This window comes from Tauraco erythrolophus, chromosome 4 (assembly GCF_009769465.1).
Source record: "Tauraco erythrolophus isolate bTauEry1 chromosome 4, bTauEry1.pri, whole genome shotgun sequence".
NCBI classification, from domain to species: Eukaryota; Metazoa; Chordata; class Aves; order Musophagiformes; family Musophagidae; genus Tauraco; species Tauraco erythrolophus.
The window spans coordinates 53,771,145-53,796,299 of NC_141468.1; the positions used below are offsets into that span (position 1 = coordinate 53,771,145).

At 42.4% G+C, this 25,155-nt stretch overlaps 1 protein-coding gene across 2 annotated transcripts; it reads right to left on the reverse strand.

Moving 5' to 3' along the window:
* Positions 1-1,447: 1,447 nt before the first annotated feature.
* On the reverse strand, positions 1,448-24,720 carry USP44 (ubiquitin specific peptidase 44). Of its 2 annotated transcripts, none has more exons than XM_086610926.1 (6): positions 24,686-24,720; positions 17,552-19,066; positions 4,822-5,020; positions 4,223-4,331; positions 3,249-3,454; positions 1,448-2,862 (listed from the first exon to the last, which is right to left on the reverse strand). In XM_086610926.1, exons 2-6 carry the CDS (start codon positions 18,983-18,985, stop codon positions 2,663-2,665), a joined length of 2,148 nt encoding a protein of 715 aa, XP_086467052.1. In that variant the 5' UTR covers positions 18,986-19,066; positions 24,686-24,720; the 3' UTR covers positions 1,448-2,662. The 2 variants fall into 2 exon arrangements, with proteins under 2 accessions (XP_086467052.1, XP_086467051.1); XM_086610925.1 differs by lacking the exon at positions 24,686-24,720 and adding an exon at positions 24,398-24,435.
* Between the last annotated feature and the right edge of the window lie 435 nt (positions 24,721-25,155).

Here is a 25,155-nt window from a genome sequence, read left to right on the forward strand (position 1 = left end):
CTACTCATGGAGCGTTACTCTGTGTGTGAGGTGGTCCTGAACCCTTCATTAAAAATAATTAATACGCAATTGCTTTACCAAGTTCCCACAAGCACTGATTGTGCAATCAGAGGAAGTTCAGCAAGGACAGTGTATGGAGCTCTAGGTAACCAGGCAGCAGCTATCTGGGCTGGAGACGGCTCGTAGCAAGGTAGCAGTGGAGCTGAACCTTCCTCTTGAACCTGTTTTTCTGAATGTAGATTAAATTGAATGTGGAGAGGAGACAAAGGTTATGGCTGGCAAAGGTGATGGCTTCTTGAGATGCTTTCACATGGTTAGTCTTCCATGCAATCAACTTAGCTACGAGACCAGCTCCCTGCTGATGAAGGAGAGAGCTGTGGAGCCATCAGATGGGTTTATCTGGGTCTCTTCTGATGTAACAGATCACTCCACCTTAACTGCACCTGTCCCTGATACAGGTGCCAAGTTGCTGGACCCTTAGCTTTACCGCTCTGCAGAACTCCTTCCAGTGAGTTGTGGAACCCTGATCCCAGGAACAGCAGCTGCCAAAACGGATGGGTGGCCTTTGCTCAAATAGCTGTCTGGTTTCCCAAGGCCTACAACATGATGTAGGCTTCTGCAATGGCTATGGTATTTCTGCTAATTTGGTCACTGCTCCAGCACCTTGCTGCTTCCTTGGCTCCGGTTGAGCTCTATTTTAAATACTTAACTGGAGTGAAGTGAGGCAGGCTCATATAAAGGTAGTGGCGTGTAGAATCGTGCTGTGCTTAAGCGTTACTCCAGATAAAGGGTGCAGAGCCAGCTACATGAACCAGCAAGCATTAACCGAAGCAGGAGCTGTTGAGAAGTGCACCTGAATTAGCTCATCCTTATGCTGGACTGCAATAATAATCTCTTGCCTTCCTGCTGCTTGGATTAGGTCTAGAACTCTGTTTGAGTGTGTCCTTTCTCCTTCCCTTCTCTTGTTCTACCCCAGACAGCACCAACGGGAAGAAAGCAGAATTTGCTTTTGCTAAGCTAATGATGTCTTTTAGAGAAAGCCTAATAATCCTTGCTGCAGTGAGAGGACAGCAGAGAAGGAAAGTGTTTGAAAGACTGCACAGCCATAACAAGTAGATGTGTCAGATCATCTCACTTCAGTAGGTCACCCTTGGCTTAAAAAAAAACCCAACCAAACTGCTTTTTCACATTTACTTAGGGTGAGCACAAGGTGAAGAAAGTTCGAGATCAGAGGCCACTATATGCTCGCTATAACATGGCATTTTGCAGAAACATAGATAGAGGTGGTAGGAAAAGTCATGATTAAAACCAGCTGTTAACTGTAAGACCACTTTGGCCATCACTAATTTAATGCCTTAACCCATGTTTGACAAAGTTTAACAATAATTTTTTTTTAAAAAATATAATGATAACAAAGGAACTAATTCCAGTACACACATAGTTTTCTGTCCACATCAAGGCATTTTATTGAGGTATAAACTTTGCAGAAGATGAGGTAACAATTTGCATAGGATTTATGCAAAATAACTTCGCAATTAAAATTAAGTTGGTATTAACAACCATAAGTGGAGAACGACTGATAATTCCTGCTTGTTAGATTCTCCTCAATGCACAGTTCTGTTAATGCTAGTGGTAGGACCATGGAGAAGGTACAGCAGTTGTAGCTAATGAAACCAGTCAGATTGAAAATGCTTTCATAGAAATTTTACAGCTTCTTTTCAGGGGTTTGTGTTAGAGATTACTAAAACAGACATCGCTTGCTGTAATTTAAAGTAAGCTTGTCCAATGCAAGAAAGAGGGTGCTAACATTCGTGTAGCAATGACAGGGGAGTGGGTGAGTGTGGTTCTGTTGGTTTTCTTCTTAAGAAAGCTTTTTAAGTTATTGGAATAAAAAGCCCCTGGTTGTCAAAGTTATACTTTGAATTTGGCACTTGAGTTGTCAGGCTTGTTAAGGCTAAAACACGGAAGTCCTGGTAAAGATACGTTCTTGTGCTATTAAACGCTCCTCTTACATACTTATATGAAAATAAGTACATGCTCCAATTCCTCAATTTCAGATTTTAAGAAATTCTATCAACATATCTTTAGTGTAGTTCCCTTGAAGCTTGCAAAATAATTTCACTTCAGTCATGAAGAAGATCCAGAAAGTTCCCCATGAAAAGTTCAGTTACTGTTTGACACGTAAAACATTCCTTGCTGGTGAATGTTAATATTCTAAGACCTAGTAGCGATTCCTGCAGACAGTAAGAATCATGATACCATTAGAACTACACTATAAAATGTACACAAGCATATATAGAAAATTAACCAGAGAAACATCAGTTGCCCATCAAAAGTCATTTTTCTAAACCAATTCAAAAAGATTATCAAAATACAAAACCAGCTTAAAAAACCAGCCTGAGGTAAGAGTTAAATGCAAATAGCAATCTTTTTCTTAAAAAAATAGCTGTATTGAAATTCTAGGTACTTAGGAAGTTATTTACTGCCAATAAAAACTTTTACTAACAATTATGAAGAGTACTTTAACTAATACAAAAGTATATAAACATTGTACACAGATTCAAAGTAAAAAAGTACAATACCATACTTCCATTTCATTTAAAAAAATATATAGTTATGACAATTTGAACTTTTACCATACACACAGTTAACTGGCTTTGGATTAGCTGCTACTGTTGTCCATGGAACAGTCAGCTAATTCTGTGTGCTGCTGACTTTCAGCTGTGCTAGGACACGGTATTTTACCATGTCCGTTTGCCTGAGTACGTCGTTGGCTGTAAAACAAAATGTAAGCTTGAGCCTTGCATACTTCTTCCATAGTGCACATGTTGAGTTTCGAATCATTGCAGTGTACCCAAAATCCTGCAGTGAAGAAATACACCCAAAAAAAGCCATCAGGACACTGATGTTGAGGTAATTGTGTTGTATTTAACAATTAATTACCGAGTCACTTTTAACAAGTTGTGCAGAAACAGTATACTGCTTCAGCTGACCTAGTATATTTGCCTCTACGCTTTAAAAGCCCAGCTCAGCTTCCTCGGATTTATAAGAGTTTATAGCCAGAACACATTTAACAAGCCAATACAAAAACTAAACAGTGTTGGTCTACACAACTGCAATTCTCATTCCCGGCGGCTCAGCTTTTTTTTTTTTTCCCTTTTGCATTTGAGAAAAGACAGCGAGCTTATCCGTTCAGAATTATGACCAGCTCTTTCTCCCACGCTCCTTATTTCACAGCTGGTTCCTACCTCCTTCTGAATTGTAGCAGTAGGCAGTGTAGTGCCCTGAGCCAAATCCTTTCCCGTGATGCATTACCACAGCAGACAAGTCGTAGATAAAGCAGTCAGGCAGGAGGGACTTGAGGGATTCTCTGCAGCAGTAAGGCTCCATGTTCAGCATTTGATCAAAATTCACATGCACGCCAATCTTCTCACGATGATTGCGTCCTGACCACCTGGAAAGTTAAGTCAAACAAAAACTTACCTTTTTCCACAGAAAGAACACAGCACTCTGAATTATATTTTAACATAACGAGTGTTATCTTCACTATTGTCTTTACTATTGTCTATTAGTATGCTAATTTGCATACTTTTTTCCTAGGCTTCCTCTTTCACTTTTCCTTTATTCCGAGGCCTTTTAAAATGCGTCTATGGCATCTACTATTGTCCTCTGAAGATCTGTGTAATGGTGAGTGGGAAGTACTTCCCGCGTATTACATCTCATTGGCATTTCTCATTTATTCTGTCTCATTTTCAGTTTCCTTTGTATTCAAGGCAGATTCTGTACTAATGCGTGGACTAAGGTCTCAAAGAGATGCAGTCTCCACTTCCTTACTCGCATTAATGTATTTCATTATATGAAGTTTATGTGAGATTTCCACTGAATACAATCTTGGTTTGTATGTTAATGAATATGAACGTTTACTTGAAGATAGCACGAGATTAATTTCTACCAACAGAGATCACAGCAAGGTTAGTAGGCTTTGACTGAAAAGAAGGATTAAATAATTTTTGGTATTAAAGTAGAAAATAGTTGGAATCCAAAAGGTAAATTTAAACATTAATAAGATGAATTTAACAAGAAAAAGGAGTTTCTAATAACTGTTTCTCATTATACTAGTAAATGGAAATGAAACTGATGCGGAAAAACACTGATCCCAAACAATGGAAGAGCAGGACTGAACTGGTCAGTTTGCAACACTGTTTGTTGTGGTACTACTTACCTAAACCGTTTAAGGTGTAATCTGAGAACCTGAGGTAGCCGACACACCATAAGCTGCTTCTGAGCTTCTGTGAGTATAACTGGTTTAGAAGAAAACTTCCTTCGTTTTGCTGAGGCCAAACACACAGTTACACAATACAAATCTCGATAACAGCCTTGTATTTCAGTCTTAAGATTTATCCACCAAAATTGCGTGGACCTAAATAGCTACGGTATGTGCCTCCTTAAAAAAGATATGCTCTGAGAGCCATTTTGCAAGGATTATTTTATGATGCAAGTATGAAATATTTGTGGTCACTTAAGTTAGTCACCTTAATTAAAAACGCTGATGGGTTCTTCAGCTGGGAGTATCAGAATCCCCATTAGTGTGTGGTCAGACTTTATCTAAGAGAAGCATCACACTTTAAAACATCCTTTGAACAATTCCATCTTCAGTGTGGTGAGTAATAGCTGTCAAGTGACCACACCAGGACATAAGGAGAACTTTGATCACAACATACTTTTAAGACTTTTAGTATTTTTCTTCTACACTTTCACTGTCAGTTTACTTTATACTTTACACAGAGAACGTATGCATGAGTACATACTGCCTTTACTCACTGTTGCACTGATCACAGGCATATATCTTTCCTTCCAAAGCTTCAGTTTCTGTAAACTTGGCCAGCATTTCTGTCAGCAGACATGGATACTGAGATGACATCTCCTTGCCGTTGCAGTGATACCTCTCAGGAAACTCCAGGGACAGGTCCCAGAAAGGTTCTACGGTATTTGACTTGTTGTCACAGGTAAGACATGTAACCTGTAAAACAATATTTCACCAGTTGCTTACACGCAAAACCTTACTTTGCTAAAAGCATACCTTAACATAGCTCTAAAAAACCAAACCAAAATATTTTTTTTCCCTAGAGATAACTGATGCAACCAAAACCAAGACATAGTCACTTAACAAAAGAAATTATGCACCTCATTTCTTTTCTCTGAAGCAGCATGTCCAATACTATTATCACAAATATGTAAGTGTTCTTATGTTTTACTGAGAAAGCAAGCAGTGTCAAAATGGTTGGCCTGGGACTGTCCAAGAGAGAGCAGCTGATGGGAGTCTCGGGAGTCTTTTCTCCAAAAAGAAATACTCCAAAAGGAAAATTTACATGAAGAGAAACTATAGTTTAGGTTAATTTAAACAAACAAACAAAAAACCAACAACAGCTGGGGATTTTAAAGTCATATCCTTCTTACTTTGTAAGTCTTCCAGGGAAGCCTGGATTAGGAAGCACACTTCTTCAAAGAAAAATTAACAGGTAAAAATAATTTATTTCTTCTTTCAGTAAGTGGATCCATCGTCACACTAGGGAAAGGACAAGCAGTAAGACAACATAAATAAAATGTCAAGAAGTGAAGTGAGTCAACCTGGAAAACGCAGATAATACAGCAGGGGACAATTAATTTATGATAACATTGAATATTTAGGAAAGTTAAGTTAAAAGCAGTAGCTCTTCTATGCTGGAATGGCAACACATTAGGCATTGATTTGCAATGCAGTCTTCTAAAAGCCAGCTCAAGCTGCTTATAGAAGGGTGTCACATCATTTGAGTCTTCCTCCAAAGGACCTCCACCCTTCCACGATCCATGTGGATGAGTAACTTCTGTCAGCAGCTGAACCTATGCAGTGGTGAAAACTCCATTTAGACTGTAACAAGCATAGTTCATGTGGGCTATAAAGAAATACCAGTAAATAACAAGTGTTGTGTGTGAGACTAAAGATATGTTCCCTCGGTATGTTCAATGGAACAAAGTACAATACAATCCTGAAGAGCAGTTACCTGAGTTTTCTACTGTTAATGTATTCATTGGCTTAAAAGTTGCAGCTGACCACTAACTCAAGCAGCTCTAACCTCGCTGCTCTAGAAAAGACGCATTCTGAAAATAAGTTGAATTTTAACAGGGCTCAGATAGACAGCTTTGACAAATCTTCTATAAGCATCCAACACGTTCCCACCTCCTTCCCCAACAATTAAATTTTCCCATCAAAAACATTAAAGGCACTCAAAATTTTCATATAGGACCTACTGTCAAGGAACTGCTATTTATCAGCTGAGAACAACAGCCAGGTGTGATATCTCCTTAAGTTTGCACCACAAGGGTAAATAATTGCCAAATTAAATCTCTGTAAGCATGCTTCCTGTTTAGGAAAATACCACAAGTTGTTTGGAACAATGAATACAAAGATGTAGTATTAAAGGAATGAAAATCCACAAGGGATCCAAATATTGTTATTTCACAGGCACGCCTTTGTGTTGCTGTTCTAAAGAAATTCAGTGTAAAAACACACTCACTTTTTTTCAAGAGCTCCTTTATTTTCCTCTGAAGGTTTGCTGTTACATAATTATTCACCCTACTTCTTTATTTCATGATCATTTATGTAAGGACAGATCTGTCACCTTATGGTACCTTCCTCCTAGGTGTTCTTGTGAGTAAGTATTTAATGCATTTGTTAGCTACAACAGCTTATACACGACCTGTGCATTAGCTACCTAATGCACATGGGTATTTGTGTATCAGCACACATGTTTAGCGGTGGAGTTAGGAAAGTTGTTAGTTGTTTTAAGTTCTAAGGAAGAAGAAAATGCCACTGTCTTGTTCTTAGAAAACAAAACTTCTAACTTACATGGCAGGAAAGAGGAGAATCTTCTTAATTTACACTGACAGGAGCTTCTTTTGTAAGTGCTAACATCTGGCAATGTTTCAAAGCCACAAACTATTAGTAATTCAGAGCTGGAATCTAGACTTGGAGACAAAATGGTATGTTTGGCCACAGTTCAAGCTAACTCCAGCATAAACACAGAATGACTAATAGATTTCTGCTGTACAAATGGGTGATTTTGTTGGGCCAAAAGTTTATTTAATTGACGAGTTACTGAAGAATTTGTTGCACATGAATGCACACTGAAGATTAACGTCTTGGGATGAAGTACATACACAAATTCAGTACAGACAATTTTAACAAGTTCTGAGGTTTTAAATTTAGTGTGTAATGTTAATCATCTAGGTTATTTTAAGATTCTCTTTCCCAACTAGCTAGTAAGTACTATCCCAAAGAAAAAGAAACAAATAATTGATCCAGCTTCCAAATTTTGCCTCTCAAAAAACCAAAAAAGATAAACTGATGCAATAGTCGTGCCACTGTAAGCAAAGCTGATTTGGTTGACAAAATCCTGTACTGATATAGAGCTGTACTTACTTCCTCAAATCCAAGACACTTCTCCTCACCACGACACTGCAGCAGAGTTAAACTATTGAGTTATGTGGGATTTGCATACTTGCCAACAGCCAAGTAACTCGAAAGTAACGTATTCAGATAAGCGTACACCCAACCTTATCAGTCGCCATGCGCTATCTGCTCCTGTGCACACTCTCACTCAGTAGTAAATAAGAGGTAAAACAGGGCTGGAACGAAGGTTGGAAGCATTTTCTTAGCCAGGCCTGAGCTTACAAATTGGATTACTCAACAAGTAGGAGGATCCCTACCCTTCTGTGGAATCCATCAGCACTGGCCTGTCCATCAATCAGCACAGGCTTCACAACACTCCCGTCACTTCTCCTCCTGTCCTAAACAGGACTCCTTTATTTCACACTCCATCCACCACCACTCACACAGTGCAACCCAGATTTTCTTTTTAAATGAAAAGCATTGAAACGGTATAAACTGCTCACAAGTTGGTTGAACAAGACATGAAAACAAAACAAACCAAACTGAACCCAAACATGAGCTCAAAGGGCTGGCAAAAACACTTATGTATCTGTCCAATGTAACTTTTTATGGTACGAGTGTGCACAACAGTAATAGGGAAGTAAGTCTACTCTAGCAATCTGGTTAGTGACATGTATCTTTTTATGACTGTATCTTACAAATTTAGAGTTCGATTTCACCTCCCCATTCTATTCCACAATTGCTATTTTAGGAAGCCGTAATGTTGTCATTTATAACAAAGCTATATGAGAAGTTCACATTAGAGCAAAGAAAGTAAACGACTGTTTTTAGCTAGTCTGAAATCTCTACCTTACATTCTGCCCTGACCACCCTCTCATGCCTTGAAACACGGTACTACACACAATAGTTTGGTTACAGCTCAGTATTCAATCGTGGGCCAAAGGCCAGACTGAAAAGAGCTGGATCAAATTGCTTGATTCAAGCTAAGCACGGAGGCCACTCAGACAAGCATCATTGTGCCCACAATCATTTGACAGACAGCCACTGCCCCAGATGGCATTCAGCCTAAATGCAGCCAAAGAAAATAGTTAACATATTGCTGCAGAAAAAGCCAACTCCATCATCCACTGTTTTGCCTGTATTTCCTGCACTTGCGTGGAAGAAAGACAATTGTTACAATCTCTGCTCTGATTCTTTTTTTTATTTTTAAGAATAGTAAGACGGCCAGTTCCATTTTTGTGCTTTCACTACTACTTAAGTTTTCACTACATGAGACATATATAAAAAGAGTAGTAATTGAAGTTTTCCACAGCAAAGTAGAAAGAGATTTCTGCTATAATATGGCATTCCACATGACAGTCCATACTGCATTTCTTCGGTTATAAAAATAACTTTGTGGTGATGAGCATACACCATCATCAAAATGATCTGTATCTGTTTAACAGAATAACACAAGCATAACCACAGCAAACCGTGGTCTGTGATTTCAACGGCCTCCTACAGATTAACTTAAAATGTCATCTTCGACTATTTGGAAAGCAACTTGACAACCATTTTGTGATTCAGGCAACACATAAAAGCACAGAGACCAATACTGGAATATAGAAATCGGCATACGGTCATGGATGGTCCAAGTGCAAATCCTCCTATTACCTCCCTGAAGATCTCACAGTTTTTAATAATCTTTTCAGTGGGACACTTAATACACAGCACTGCACAATAGTCACCCTCAGCATTCTGCCTCAACATTTAACTCACAGCACGCTACCCAAAACTGCAGGACTTCAAATAACCCAAAGATTGCACATTTCCGCTTCTCTCAGCCAACCCGTCCTGAAATATACCAGTCGAGCAAGTAAATGAAGCAAGGCTTGCAAGGAGAGGCACTGCCTTTTAAAACTTTAAACACAATTTACATACTACATTGGTTAGAATCTAATTCGGTCTCTGGCATATTCATTTCTCTGAGCACCATGCACTGTGACTCTGCCATGCTGTGTGGGGCCGGGGTGAGGCATTTTGCTCAGATTCCATCTTGAACATGATCAGTAAATAGCCAAACCGTTTGGGTTTTTTTTTTACGTATGTCTAGAGATATCAAAAGCTAGTTCTTCCTAGGCATCGCTATAATAAATAAAGAATTGTTGGAAAAAATCTGACAGCCCAAGATAGGTTTATCCTAAAAAGAAACAGCAACTAATCACAACTTTGCTGTAGAGGAAGTTTGTTACTAAATCTGCATAGCCACTGCTCTTCACTTTCACTGCTGTTTGGTGTTGCTGTAATAGAAATCTAGTCAAAGAGCTTTACATAAGGCACCAGATTCAAACACAGTGGAATCCTCACAAGAGACTTTCAAAACCCACCTCAAACAAAACAGTTCCTAAAGGGTTCCTCACCACTCCAAAAAGATGTTAGAACTACATTGGCTACATATTTTTTGATTTTTTACATTAAATTTAATCAACAGTACTCTATGAAGAAATCATCAACAACTACTTACTGCTTTGCAACGTGCACCAGTTCAGTAAAACACTGCATTCATAATTCAACATTAATTCTCTTCCTTGAATTCTGTAGCCAAGCAGCTTTCAGGTAAATTAGCACAAACCTTATTCTTTCTCCTCCCTTACTGGGCCGTTTTTTAGCCACAGAAAGTATCGATTGTCCTTCTCCTTCTCCTTGCCCAGAATTAGAAACTATCCCTGATTAAACTGAAAGAACAGAAAGAGCTGGCTGATGGCGTCGGAAGACCATCCTCCATCTTTAAAAGGCCCCTGCAAGGTCATGGCAATCAGGGGAGGTTCCCATGGACAGGAAGGACAGGAAGAAAGCAAAGCGTCACTCCTGTTTTCAGAAAGGAGGATCTGGGGAACTACAAGCCATCACTTTGATCTGTGGGAAGTCTGATGGAGCAAATAATCCTGGAAACCATTTCCAAAGATATTAAGGATAAGGTGATGACTGGGAGCAGGCATCATGGATTTATGATGTGAAAATCACACTTGACCAACTTGATTAGCCTTCTCCCTACAATGAGATGACTGGTACAGATAACCAGTGGATGAGCGGAAAACAGTGGATGTTGTTTATCTTTACTTCAGTGAGGCTTTCAACACGATCCCATAACATGCTCACACAAAAAATGATAAAATGCAGGCTAGATAAACAGACAGCGAGGTGAACCAGCAACTGAATGAACTGCCAGGCTCAGAGCACTGCGGTCAGCGGCACGAAATGCAGCCAGAGCCCAGCCGCTAGCAGTGTACCCCGGGGGTTTGACACTGAGGCCGATCCTGTTAAACCCTTGGAAAGTTTGCAGATGACACAATACAGGGAGGAGCTCCTGATACACCAGAGGGTCGTGCTGCCTTTCCAGAGTGTGCTGGGTTTATGTGATGGGGTTTTGGTAGCAGGGGAGGGGCTGCAGAGGTAGTCTCTGTAAATAGCTGCAAAAAGCTTCCCTGGCTCCAAAACTGGTCAGTCTGGTCTCTGGCCAGGTCAAGCCATCAGCACCTTTGTGAATGCCCTATTTAAGAAGGGGACAAAGGAGCCCAAACCAGCCTGGACCTGCAGTGAAGAAAGGGGGAGGGTGGGGGGCTGGCCCCTTAGCCTCCTGGGAGGGTGGCTGCCCACACTGGGCCACCACCACTCAACTGGAGATGACCACGGTGCAACGGCCTGGGGAGCTCTGGGGCACCTGCTGGGAAGAGTTCATCCTGCCAGGACTGCCGAGGTTCATGGGGCCAGTCAGACCCGGTGCTGCTGTAGCAGAGAAAGGACTGAGACCTGGGAGAAATGGCCACAGAGACACCAAGGTCATGAAGATGGAGCAGGAGGAGGTGTGCCAGAGCTGAGGTTCCCCTGCAGCCCATGGTGAGACAGCAGGCGGCCCCCCTGCCACCCGTGGAGATTGCCACCTGTGGAGATTAATGGTGGAGCAGCGATCCACCTGCAGCATGTGGAGAACTCAACACTGGAGCAGAGATGCCTGTGCCTAAGGGAGGTCATGGATTATCTCATTGGGAAGGACCCCACACTGCTGGAAGCTGACAATGAGGCGGAGATGCATTTCAAGTTCGTGGTAGACCCCACACTGGAGCAGGTGGTTGTGCCCTAAGAAGCCATAGCTCTATGGGAAAAGCCCACACTGAAGCAATCTGATGGGTAAGGATTGCATCCAGTAGGAAGGACTCATGTTGGAGAAGTCTGTTGACTGTGTTCCATGAGGAGGGGATCCACTGGAGCAGGGGAAAAGAGTGTAAGGAGTCCTCCCCCTTTACGAAAGGAGCAGCAGAAACACCATGTGATGACATGACCTACAACTGCAACCCACTCCATTCCACATCCCCATGCGGCTGGGGGAGGAGGTAGAGCCAGGAAGAAGGGGACAGGGGGGCACACAGTGTGGAAAGGTGTTTTAAGATCTGGCTTATCCTCTCAAGCAACTGTTAATGAATTAAATTGATTTGTCCCCAAGCTGAGTCTGTTTTGCCCAGGGCCATGGTTGGTGGATGATCCTGCCTTGTTCTTATCTTGACCCTGAAGCCTTCTGTTACATTTTTCTCCTCTCCCCCTCACCATGGGAAAGAAGTGAGTGAGCGATGTCATCGAGGCAGGTGAGGCAGCTTAGCTGCCAGCTGGGCTAAACCATGACACAGTGATCCAGACGGGCTGAGACAATGGGCCAACAGGAACCTCCTGCAGTTCAACAAAAGAAAACGTCAAGTCCTGCTCCTGGGCAGGAATAACCCCAGGCACCAGTACAGGCTGGGAAGCAGCTCCCCAGAGAAGGACCTTGAGGTCTTGATGAAGAAGCTGACCATGAGCCAGAAACCTGCCCTTACAGCAAAGCAGCCCAATAGCCTCTGGGGCTGTGTTAGGCAGAGCATCAGCAGCAGGTCAAGGGAGGTGATCCTTCGCCCCTGCGCAGCCCTGGTGAGACACAGCTGGAGGGCTAGGCCCAGTGCTGCCTTTCCCAGTACAAGATATTGACTTACTGGAGCAACACCAGCAAAGAGCCACGAATATGATGAAAGGGCTTGAAGTATCTGACATATGAAGAGAGGCTGAGGAAGCTGGGAGTGTTCAGCCTGGAGAAGAGAAGCTCAGGGGGATCTTATCCTTGTGTGTAAGCACCTGATGGCAAGGAACAAGGAAGATGGAGCCAAGCTCTTCTCAGTGGTGCTCAGTGACAGGACAAAAGGAAACAGACACGAACTGAAACACAGGAGGTTCCGCTGAGACAGAAGAAATTGTTTTTACTGTGAGGATGGTCTAGCACTGGCACAGGCTGCCCGGAGAGGCTGTGGTTCTCCATCCTTGGTGCTATTGAAAACCTGACTGCACGCAGCCCTGAGCAACCTGTTCTAGTTGACTGTTTTGAGCCGAGTTGGACTAGGCGATTTCCAGAGGTCCTTTCCAACCTCAACAATTCTGTGTGTGTGTGCACGTGACCTTAACTGTCAAGAAGCTGTCCTAAAAATGAAGAATGAAAGCTGAGCAACTGAGGAAAGACAATCTTTGGTAACAAAAACGTTTTCTAAATAATCATTGGAATTTGATCTTCAGTGGCTATTTTGACCAGTTATTTTGTTATTATTAGACTCAAACATACCTTTACAACTCTTCACACACAAAATCAAGGATACAAAGAGATTAATTAATTTGAATTATTATTTTGGCATTATTTAAAGGTAGGTAAAAATATTTAGAATCATCTTGTCTGGCTTACAGAAGTCTTTTTTTTCCCCTGGCAATTCTCATGACAAGATGCTTATTCTGAACTTTAATAAATTGTTAAGGTTTTACCAACACAGTGGCCAAAAAGCACAAGATACATGAAATATCCAGTATCTATTTTCGTTGGCAACTACCACTTCTCAGTTTCAGAAAGATTCATTACTATATGGGTTGAACTGGGGACAGCTATTCTGGGCAATTCATCTGGGACATATGTGTGCTATACTCCAATGTCAAGAGTGTCTCCAAATAAGCTGTATCAGAAGCACACTTCTATTCTTTGACTATTTTTGATGTCTTGATAGTCTTGACTCAGACTTTTTGTCTGAGCCAATATTAATTATTAAAATCTTCAAAAATGGAGTCTAAAATGGCCCTAACTTTCAAGCAATCAAAACCTGCGTACTTAACACTATCCTAGGCGTAAACCAATTTAGTTAAAAAGCTGAGCTTCAAGAGGTAAAAGCTATGTCTACACATAAGCTTTTGCCAGTATCAGTATCTGTAAGTTTTGTAGATCTACTAGGGTAGTGTCCTAGATCATCTTTCACAAATACGTCATACAAGTCTCCCTGTCTCCCTCCTCCCAGTATAAATCATCCTGACTAAAAGTTTAATGCTGGTATAACTACACACACCAGAGTTTCTCTTAGTATGATTTCTGCGGACATGTGGGATGCAATTTTCTCAATGTAATGCTGAAAATATACATTTACTTTGAAAGCTAAAATCTGCTATTTCAATCTCCGTTTGTTTGTTGTTTTTTTTTTAATATACCTGCCCACTTCCTTGCTTAATATGGACAAAACTTGAAATATAGATAATTTTGCAATGTTGCATACCGTGCTATTTATCTGGGAACATTTAAAAACACAAGCCAAATACTCTTGAGGGAGGTGTTGGCTAACCTACTTGAGCTCTTGAAGTGTACTTCAAAGATCTGTGGATGGGTCAGTTTACCAGTGGCACACACATAACTTCATAGTGCAGTATTTTCTTCCTTTCCGATTGAAGGATCAAGGACAGGAGACAGTGGGTATCTTCCACAAGATTAGAGGCACCAAGGCACTGAAAACAACTGAGATTTTAGTAGACACATTGGCATCTGCTTGTAGTCATAGTAAAGTTGAGAGGGATGAACCACTGCTCCAGCAAATCTGCCTCTGAAAGCACAGGTTTACAAGATGAAGACTCTTTTGCCCAGTAAGTGCTATAGCACAACTTTATCCAGGCAATCGCTAGAGGAAGACTAGCATGTGAAAAAGGAAAGAATAGAGGGGAAGGGTTTTGCAGCTATATATCCTATCTTTACTTCCCTTGGATGTACTGGGTATTGAAGTTTCACAACCTGTATTGCAGAGTAAAAAGCTCTAATCCTAAAAAGGATATTGGAATAATAATAATTTAAAAAAAAAAAAAAATTCAAGAGGCAATTTACCCATGCTATTCTTTGAGTTACTCATCACTCAATTTAGTATTCCATAAAATAGTAAAAGATTTCAAGTGGTAGATAAGGAGGATTACTTTAAATCACCTGAGAACACAACAAAATAAAAACAACTAACTCATAAAAGGTGCAATTGTTTTGGCATCACCTAAAGCTTTTTATAATTATCAAAAAGTAATCTGATAAGATTCTAAAACCCCTCTCCTTTCTAAATCTTGTATCCTAAATTCAGTTACAGTACTGAACCAGGCAGCTATTTCAATAACAACAGAATGATGGCAAACTCAGGATTACAAATTCCCTTCAAGTTAAAATAGAACAGCTAGAAGAAGAGGGAAAATGTTTTATTGCACATGTGAAAGTAATGTGAAAACCAAGTAAACATACAGCTTTTCAGCATTGTAAGTGATCCTCTCCGTCCTATATCAAGAGTAGTTCATAGTATTCCTGAGGTTTGAAAGTCAAGATTGACTTCACCGCACTTGAGTATCTCACAGAATCAAAAATCTTTAACGTTTTCAGTACAAAGGGACAGTAAGTATAACAACCTTTTTAGTGATCCTAAAACAGAAGGCAACTGCTATACAGAAACAAGCTTCTCAGTTCCCCTTAGTCACTGAGTTAAGCTGTAGCTTATTAAATACACTAGACTAAAATACCATCCTATTTTTAATAAATGCAGCAGGCTCCAGGTATCTTCTAGAGAGAAACTGTAATACTGTTACAGCTTGTAGGGGACTTATCAAGTTAAGCCTACAAGGACAAAGCGTACACTGCTTGCTTTCAAAAGGAGTTAACATTGTCAAAGATGAGATGACATAGCAAGAAGTCTTTCTTTTTTTTTCTTCAGCCCTGCATGGACGTTTTCTTGGCTTTTTTGTTAACTTAATTACAGTAGTTTGTGCCAATTCTGAAAGGCCTAGTGAAATCATGATGCAGGAGTCTTACTGAGGAAAGTAATTGCCTAAGTTTTTAAAGCTCATCCTTCCATGAGAAAACACAAGGGTCTGAATCGTTAACATGACCTGAGTAAATTTTATCGAGGAGGAAAGGTAAATCTTCAGGGGTTACCTTTTGCTTTTAATACTTACCCTATTCAAAAGTGCTAGGGAAGACTAAACTGGAACAAAGGAGTGGCAGAAGACAAAGGGATCATTAGGAGGTAAAGTGTTTGACACTGTCTGTGGGAACTGCCTTAGAGCCAGGGAGAAATTACTACAGATAAGAGCCTCAATACTCTTCTCTTTGTTCCTGTCACTCTAGGCATTCTGAAGTTCATCAAGGCTGTATTTTGCACACAGACGCTGACCAGCTGCAGTAAGAGAGCTGTGTGTTGTAGTCACAGCATAGCTAAAACTGTTGAATTCCCTTTCAGTCTCACTCATGACACTTGAGTGAATTCTCACTGTTCCCCTCCCTGGTTTCAGGAAGGTGGGAGGGTTTCTAGTAACAAGCCTCAACATAACAAAGCTGAAAAACGTGTGAAAGAAGTGGTACTACTGAAATAATGCTTGTGTCTTCAAAGCCTTGAAAATTCTTCCAAAAAATGAGTTCTGTAAGAAAGCTTGGAATGCAACCAAGCCAAGGCAATTACTTTGTCTTACTAACAAAGTTAGCATTTTGGAGAGGAATGTGTTTTTCAAATAGAAAGCTTTAATGACATAACACACTAGACACTTAAATTAGTGCAACCCTGATACAAGATATGTTAACTACCCTGAGGTAAGGAAGTGTGCCAACAGAAATGTTCTTATACTGGGCTAAACAGAAGGTAGAGGATGATCTGGTTTTATTAGTAGATATAACAGTTTCTAGTAGTTACTCAAAACCTAAGATGATCTAAAAGCTAACATATGTTGCAAACAACACTAATTTTAAAAGTCCCGTTACCGTATTATATAAAGTTTATAGATACCATAGCAGTAACAATCCTACTTTATTCAAAAAACACTTGGATTTCTAGCTTCACATACTAAAATATTGCACCACCAATCAAATAGCCAGAATAATAGGAACATCCACATTTTTGTTAATTTGTGTTAAACCTCTACTCCTTTACACAACATATTCATTAAATGCCTCTGCACTCCCTCAGTAACGCGTGCGTGCACACTGAAGACCAATTCCAGGGGGGCAACACTTTCTCAACCTGTGTTCCTACTGCAATGTGATCATATTTTAGATTAATTCATTAATTCAACAAAAACCAGCATTTGTTTGTTCAGTCAGTTCTCAGACATTTCTACACACGCACAGTTGGGATACACATAATAGTAACCAGACACATCGAAGTGCTTAACAGGAAGCCGAGAAGAAGAAGAAAAAGGAAAGTAGTCAGGCAGAAAAAAGGAAAACAACTGTTGCCTCCAGCCCACCAATCTGGTTCCTGTGTTGACAGAGTCTTGTGTATCTTTGTGTTGTAACAGAAAAGTGCTAGTATTCTCTTACATAGCACCATGACACGCAATTACTCTGTAGTAATGAGCTCAAATTCAGGCTATTTACTGAAATAATATCCTGCTTGACATCCGTTACCTAATCAGTTTCCACTTAGGTGAGATTAACACCTTCCTTAACACCTTTTGTCTCGTATCACTATAGTGATAAGCTAGATGCTTAAAATTGTTAATTCTTTATTCCAGCAAACTAGTCGGTGCTTAATAGCAAAGACAGATATTTCTCAGTAGTTGCAAAGGTGTGCTTGAAAATACCAAATTTAATACTTTTATGTCTATCAGGTGACTCTTCTGTTGAAAGTTTTAGCAGTACCCAAATGACCTTTCTTCTGAATCTGTATGTATTATATCCTCCCCATCCCTCCTCAGTAGTTATAAATTTATTAACCTTTGAAGTATGCCCATCATTGAGCAGTAGAAATCCATTACTACAAATCATTACACACTTGAAAAAAAAAAAAATCTCATAAAACATACCTGACTTAATAGCTGTCCATGAAAAACGTTGTTAACCACATTCAAAACCTGTTTTATAAGTTTTCTTTGAGAAGCAGGGATGAGAGCTGGGTATCTGGTCCCCGTAGACTCCAGTTCCTGCTGCACTTTATCCAAAAGTTCACAGAGAAATTCCTGAGCATCTTGTTGGGCATATCCTCTGAAGGCTGGAATTAGTCTCCACACAGAATGAAGCATGGCAAAAGGAGACACCAGCGCCCATTTGCCAGACCACATAACTTGGAACAGAGTATGTAGCTCATGACAGAGAGAAATATGCTTTGAACTGGGCTCCCTGCGCTGAATAAGTTCCATATTTCTACTTTTTGATGCTCCTCCACTTAATCCAGAGGATAAACTAGGCCGCCTCACAGAAGACGATCCCTTTCCTTTCTCTTGGTTCTCATTTACATGTAATGTTGAGGCAGCTATTGTTAGGTGTTTAGATGAAGATCTGGTTTTACCATTGGTTGCTGTTGCCAGCAGTTCCTGAGTTTGGTTGAGATCAAGCTTTAAAAAGCATTCTCGAAAAATAAGTAAGTGACTTAATACCTGAAGGACAGAATTCATATAGCATGTATTTCCCAGGTTTCTCAGTCCTGTAACCCCAGGAGTTACCGTGGGCCTTCGTTTAATTGGAGAGTCACTTATTTTTTTCAATCTTACGTCATCTGAGGTATACGTTTCTTTCAACTCTGCCACAGATTCCACATTCTGTGATGTTTTTTGCAGGCAAGGTGCTGTTTTTGAGGACATTCTAATCTGATTTTGTAAACGACTGCTCTTTCTTGGAGGCATCTTTTCCATCTCTGCTTTCAACTCACGCTTTCGTTCTTGTCTTCTTTTCCTAGCTTTGTCTCTTCTTTCCTCTTCTTGTTCCCGACGCCTTTCCTCTTCCAAAATCTTTTTTCCAGTAGGTGTCAACTCAAGCCATGATCTGAATATTTTGCCCAGGAACGCACGCCGTCGGTGCCAGAGAGCCGTGAACATGCGGTCTTCATTCCGAAGCAAGGCCTGGGCACCACCATGTGAAAGGTAAGAATCATCACTTGTACCCATAGAACGCAAAGTCCTCCCACTTCGAGTAGTGCACTCATAGTTCTGACTCTTGATTGCACTCAATGTACTTCGCAACAGTTTTAAATCACCAGTTGCATTATCATTAAGAACATAATCATCACAGAGATAACAGAAAACATACAGCTCATTTACTTCCAATGCCACTGGGTGACTGCTCTCCTGAAAGTGCTTTAGTGCATGTTCTTCAATATATCTTCCACATGCCACATGTGAGCAGCTGAGGCACGCCCACACAGATTCGGTAGTATTGCAGTCCACGCAATGCCATTTCTGAGGATTCAGGATGGAGTGATCTTGGGCCAGTCGCAGACGTCCTACATGCTTACACTTATCCATTGTTAAAACTGAAACTGCAGAGATACACTGGCAAAACACATCATGCAAACTATTTTCTGTTCACGATATTTCAATCTGCAACTAAAAAAAAAAAAAAATTATGTTACAGTTCATTAATACCCAACTGTATCACTTTTACAGGTGTCAGTACACCAGACTCACACTTGAGGTTAAGATCACAATCTCCATCCAACAAAGTCCCATCAAACACATTAAGGCAGCCAGTTATGTGGAGCCACAAGCAACATTATCTGCAGCAGTATGACGTTCAGAGTAAATGGTCTGAACACCACTGCTTAAATTCCCAGTACCTTCTGGATCAGGACTGAAGCATACTAGCCACACTTTAGATTAGGCCTGTTTTTTTCGAAGGAGCACTCATTTCGTTAAAAGACACTGTTACAGAGTTTGGATACAAACATAACTTAACACCGGACAGGTTGCCCAGAGAAGTTGTAGATGCCCTGTTCCTGGAAGCATTCAAGGTCAGGCTGGAGAGGGCTCTGAGCAACCTGATCTAGTGGAACGTGTCCCTGCTCACTGCAGGGGGCTTGGACTTGATAATCTTTGAAGGTCCCTTCCAACCCAAACCATTCTGTGATTCTAAAATGCTCCTATTAATTCTATCCTTAAGGGTACAGGTGCAGAAGTGCAAAGTTCACTTAAATTTATGATGTTTACACAGTGCCAACAGTTCAGACAAATGAGGCTTTATACAACTCAAACCCTTAATTAAACCACACCTTCAATTAAATCACTGCACCTTTGTGCTCAGGCAAGCCCATTATACCAGTGCTTTCTACAATAATACATCTTCAATAAGCATATTTTAATATGTCATCCTAACACCTCTGGGGGAAAAAAAAAAAAAAAAACACAACAGTGACCTGGAAAAGCAGAACTTGATTTCTTCATAAGACAAAAATACCATTAGATACCTACTTCAGTTGCTGCAAACCGTACAAAAACCTGCATTTTTAACAAACCTTTCTAATCATGTCTTCAAAAAAATCACTTAAAAGTCTGGCAAGCACTGGCTTACCTCCTTTAATAAGTTTATGTGGTAGCACTTATTTGTTCAAAGCTGCTGTATTTGCTTTCTCCTATAAGGTGCATTTGCCTAAAACAAACAGGCAGGCTCTGAGTAATAAAAATTAAAGAGACAGTGATTCATTGTTTCTTTATGTTTTTATCATCTTTCTTTCGACTATTTCTAGTTGAGAGATATCATCTAGAGACAAATGGTGTGTCAGGAAGTGATAATATTTTATCTGGGGTGCTTGCGCCTGCAACGTCACTGACTAGAAGGGCTAAATCACACACAGCACCAGTATCATTACGCACAGTACTTGCCAGATGAAACCCAAGATTATATTGCAGCTATTATCCTTCCATACGCTAGTATTTTTTCATTTTTACCATTCTGAAATACACAAGAAATACACAATTTAGAACAGACGTCTAGGTTAGAATAAGCATTAGATTGAGGCAACCCTAATATACAATGACATGACACTGCTAAGGAAAGGAACGAGGTAAAAGTTGCAGCTGGACAGGAAAGCCGCTTTCTTTTTCATCTGTTACTTAGATAAAAACTGCAGTTAAAAGATTTAACAAAAAGTGGCTTTGATCAGTTAATTGGCCCATGGCTAGTGCCTTTTAAAATGTTACAACACAGATACCAGGAGAAGGGCTCTAATAACTCTCTAAGAATGCAGCCAGCATCCCGCACGGCATGTGTTGTGTAGGTCTTACTCTGTAACATGGAAAAGGCTGAGTCAGCTGTAGTAAAATTAATAAAGCGTACACATTTTACATGCCAATATTAATCATCCTCGTTCAATTTATTTAAGAGATGTCTCCAGTCCATACTCACTGCACTGAGGAATTCCAGGCGCCATGACCCCTGGGTACCCATTCAGTAATTCCCAGATTAAGTACCAGCCATAGCGTATTATGGGAGGTCGAGATCCCTTGTGTGCTATGGTCAACAGATCACAAAAATAATGGCTTGCTGAACTTTTTCAGCTTGCTAGCATCCATAACATTCATTCCTTCTAAAGGCAGCCTATTCATAGGCTGCTAATGAGATTCTTTTACAAATGGTTGTGCGTACTAAGTTTGCTTTTTCTACTGTTTTTATAAATAAGACCACTAGCATTATCCCATATCTTCTCCTAGTCTGACAACCTGTTTTCTTCAACGAAGCTGAGCTTTTCTAACACTGACAAAATTCACGTAAATTTCAGAGTTGAACCAAGTATGCTAATTCTTCCTGGAATATTAAAGTAATACCTATGTAAAGTGTGCTGCAAGAATTAAACACGGTAGACAGGATTTTAAGAGACAAGACTCATCTTTGTGTTTTTGAGCTAAGAGAAACAGATTCTCCTGCACAACATATTAGTAACAGTCCTTTCGAGCAGGCCAGAAAAGGAACACTAAACCCTGCCTTCCCCACAGGGCTGTCACATACAGCAATGCTGTCAGTCAGAGAGGTCTGACAGGTCGACCCTTTCTGGTTTTGTTAAAGTCACTGTGTAATCATTGTGCCTTATTTTTCCTTCTTTTTAATATTACATGATCAGAAACTTGGGGTTTTTTTCTTCATTTTAAAAACATTATCAAGAGTGAAACTACTGACATGCCTCAACGTAAGCAGATATTGGACTGTGGACAAAAGCAGTGCGCTGATTTCAGGACAAGCACTGCGTAAACCAGAGTTGCACAATCGAGCTCTTCATGCAAAAACAACGCGATTCCACGAAAGCGCAAGATCAGCGCCTTGAAGTGAAAGACCTAAAGCCCCAGCTCACACCCCCCCCAGCAAGCAAGCCAGCATGGCTTTTTCCCACCTACGTCGTCGTATGGAGAAAGGAGACAGGGTGGAAGGGGGGAGGGGAGAAGGAAACGTCTTGGCATGGGAGAAGTCTTTCTTTGAAGAAAACGCGAAGAAATCCAAATGCAGAGCTTGGTCAAAAAGACAGAAATACCCGAAAAGACTGCAAAAAAGCTAAAAGTACAAAACAGACTAAGAAAACTTCAGCTGAATGTCAAGCAGCACGCTGACAGCACGAATGTTTAAAGACGTGGAGCACTGAAGTACTGAGACTGAATCAAGTCACAAAATTTTAAAACCATACCTTAGAACCAAGACTTGGCAAAATAGAATAGCTCGGGGGGGGGGGGGGGGGGGGGGAACAGCAGTGAAGTGACAGATAGTGGTGGAAGAAACCTAAAAAATACTGCATACTCGTTCCCACGCCTACTAGAAAGCTGCAGCTGGAATAAAATAGTACAAGCAAATGCTCTAACGTTAAAATTCCCTAAAGAAAATTATTCAGCGCTAGCTTCTGCATTCTTCCCTCCCGAGGTTCAGTTCTGTGCACACACACAAAGAAACTGTGAATTAGTTGACCAGCACTTCAGAGATCAGGCCCCCTGGGTTCTCAGCACAGACCTGAGCTGAAGTAGTAAGCAAAATAACAACTACTAACACACAGAACAGCACTACCGAAAGCGTCGTCTGGGAAAACAGAGATACACAAAAGTCCTTTCTTGCGCCAAAGTTTCACAAGCAAGAAAGAACGATATACAGAATAGGATTTTTTTTTTTTTCACTGAACCATATTTCAACCTTGTTGACGTGCTCGTTTCTTCAGTTTCACTAAAGAACGGCTGGCAAAATGTACGTTTTGGGGTAACTCATGAGCTGAAAAAGTACTCGATGTCACAAAACAACAACTTAGAAGTCATGAAAATACTTTCTTTTTCCGATTTGTATTCCACGTAAACAAGAAGATTAATATTCGCAGCTGATAAATTTCAAAATTGTAACTCTAATAAATTTTAAAATTGTAACTCTAAATATAAACAAAAGGAAATATTTTTCCCTTTTAATTACTTTCGTAACTAATTGTTTGGCACGTAAATGAAAAAAATCAAAGTTTATCTCAAGCGTTGAACTAGAAATCCAGTATATAGTTTTACTAGCATATAAGCATACGTGTGTGTGTGTGTTTATGTGTTCCATTAATAAATCAGACGACAGTTTATCAACTGATTTTTCACCAGGTTCAGAGTACCTGTTTAATATCTGAAAAAACAGGAATCATGGGAACTTAACATCTGAAAGTTTTAGATAGCAAGTATGCTAACTGGAAGGCACTGCTTTACTGCTTGCTTAAACCATTTAATTTATTTTTTTTAAAAAAAAAAGGAAAACAACCCGACAAAACATTGATGTGCAGAACTTCAAGCTGCAGTACAAGTCCTGCAGGCATAACAGTAAGACTTAAAAATCAAACCAGCACTCCCAGAAGAAATTTCGCAAATTACTTTCGATTTCTAACAGTACAGCCTCTGACGAGAAAGCCCCAGCGTCTTTTCTTTGAAGCCACACATACAGATAGCCATTTAGCATTTTTTTTTCTCTCTTTTCGCCAGCTAAGGAATGTCTATACAGTATGCTCCTAGAAGTAGCCCTTTACACCAGTGCACCAGCCACCGGCACAGCACTACCTTCAACGTCTCCAGACAAATAACCGCGCATTTCCTGCAGTTGAGAATTCGAACTAAACAAATAGTTCGGATAGAAGCGCTTTCACGGAAGCATGGAAAACACAGCATTTCTTAGTAGGCTGGATTTACACTCGACGGTTCTTCCCATTTAGAAAAATAAGCATCTCTGGCTGCGCTGACAGCTCCTCGGACGACGCCTGCCTCCTGTTCTGACGGCCCCCGCGAATAAAGACACTCCCGCTAAGCTCACCCACGGCTCGATGCCGGAGGACGAGGGTGCCCACGACTGTTCCGATAGGAAGCTCCAGCGCTTCCCAGCGCCCCGCGACACGGCGCGACTCCCGGCCTCTCGCCGACAACAAGCGGCACGCAGGAGACCCGAGCGGCCGGCCTGGCAGCTCTGCTGCCCGCCGCCCCGCTCACCGCCACCCCCTCCTCCTTCCCTCGGTCTCCCTCACCTCGACGCCTTCCCGACCCCTCCGGGACGGCTGAAGGGACCGGCCCTCACGCAGGGGCCCGCCGGGCTCCCCGCCACACGCCGAGCGCGGCGGGACACCTCCTGCCCGCGGCCGGCGAGGGAGGACGGTCCCGGGGGCCCCGCTCCCCTGCCAGAGCCGTCGCCAGGGCGGCAGCACCCTCCCCCCGCCCCGGCGGCTCCCGCGGCCCCACGCCGTGCCCGGCTCGCCCCGCGGCAACGGGCGCCCCCTTCTCAGATGCCCCTCCGCTACCGCCCCTTGCCCGCGGGAAGTGGCGCCGCCGCCTCCCTCCCTCCCTGCCGCCCTCCGCTCCCCTCCGCCGGGCACCTGCCCCCGCGGGGCTGCCGCAGACCGCCCCCGGGCGGCGGGGTCGCAGAGCCGCCGTCCCGCTCCCGCCGGCCGCCCCCGCACGCACCCGTCAACCGCCGCTGCCGCCATCTTGGGCGCCCCGAGCCGCAGCCTCCTCCAAGCGGCCCCTCGGCGACGTCAGCGCCGCGCGGAGGCGGCACACACGCACCCCGCACCCCCCCCCCGCCCCGGTCCGCCCGGCGCGGGGATCCCCGCTCCCGCCTCCCCTCCCACGGGCGCGGAGCGGGCGGCAGGGTGGGCCCCGCGGGCAAACAAGCGGCGCCGCCAGGCACCCTCCCAGCCTCCCCACACGCCCGCCCGCGGGCCGGGCTGTACCGCGCCGCCCCGCACCCACCTGCCGAGCGTGTGGCGGGAAGGACCGATCGCCATGTGCCGGCGGCGGCTCTGTCACCAGATTTGTAGTGGCAACCGAAGTCCTTCCCACGTCTCCTCCCACCTCCCCCGGCCTCCCCCGCCCGCCGCCGCTGGCCGGCGGTCGAGCCAAGCGGGCCGGTCCCGCTGGGCCGGGCACGGGAAGCCGGGCGGGGAGCGGCGGAGGTGCGGCGGGGCCGCTGCCCTCGCACGACGGCGGGGCGCGGGGCTGAGGCGGGCGGGCGTTTGGAGCTGGTTCCCGAGGGACCGAGGATTTGATTCTGCCCCGGACCGTTCCCTGCGGCGAGTCCGGACCTCACCGGGAAGAAGAGGGGTCTCGGGCTTGCCCGTGGCGCGTTTCGTTCTTATTTTCCTTCCTGCGTTTCACTCGTGTTTGGTCTTCTGTGGCATCGCCCTTGTTGGGCCAGAATAAGCCCTCTGTTTGCGTTTCCC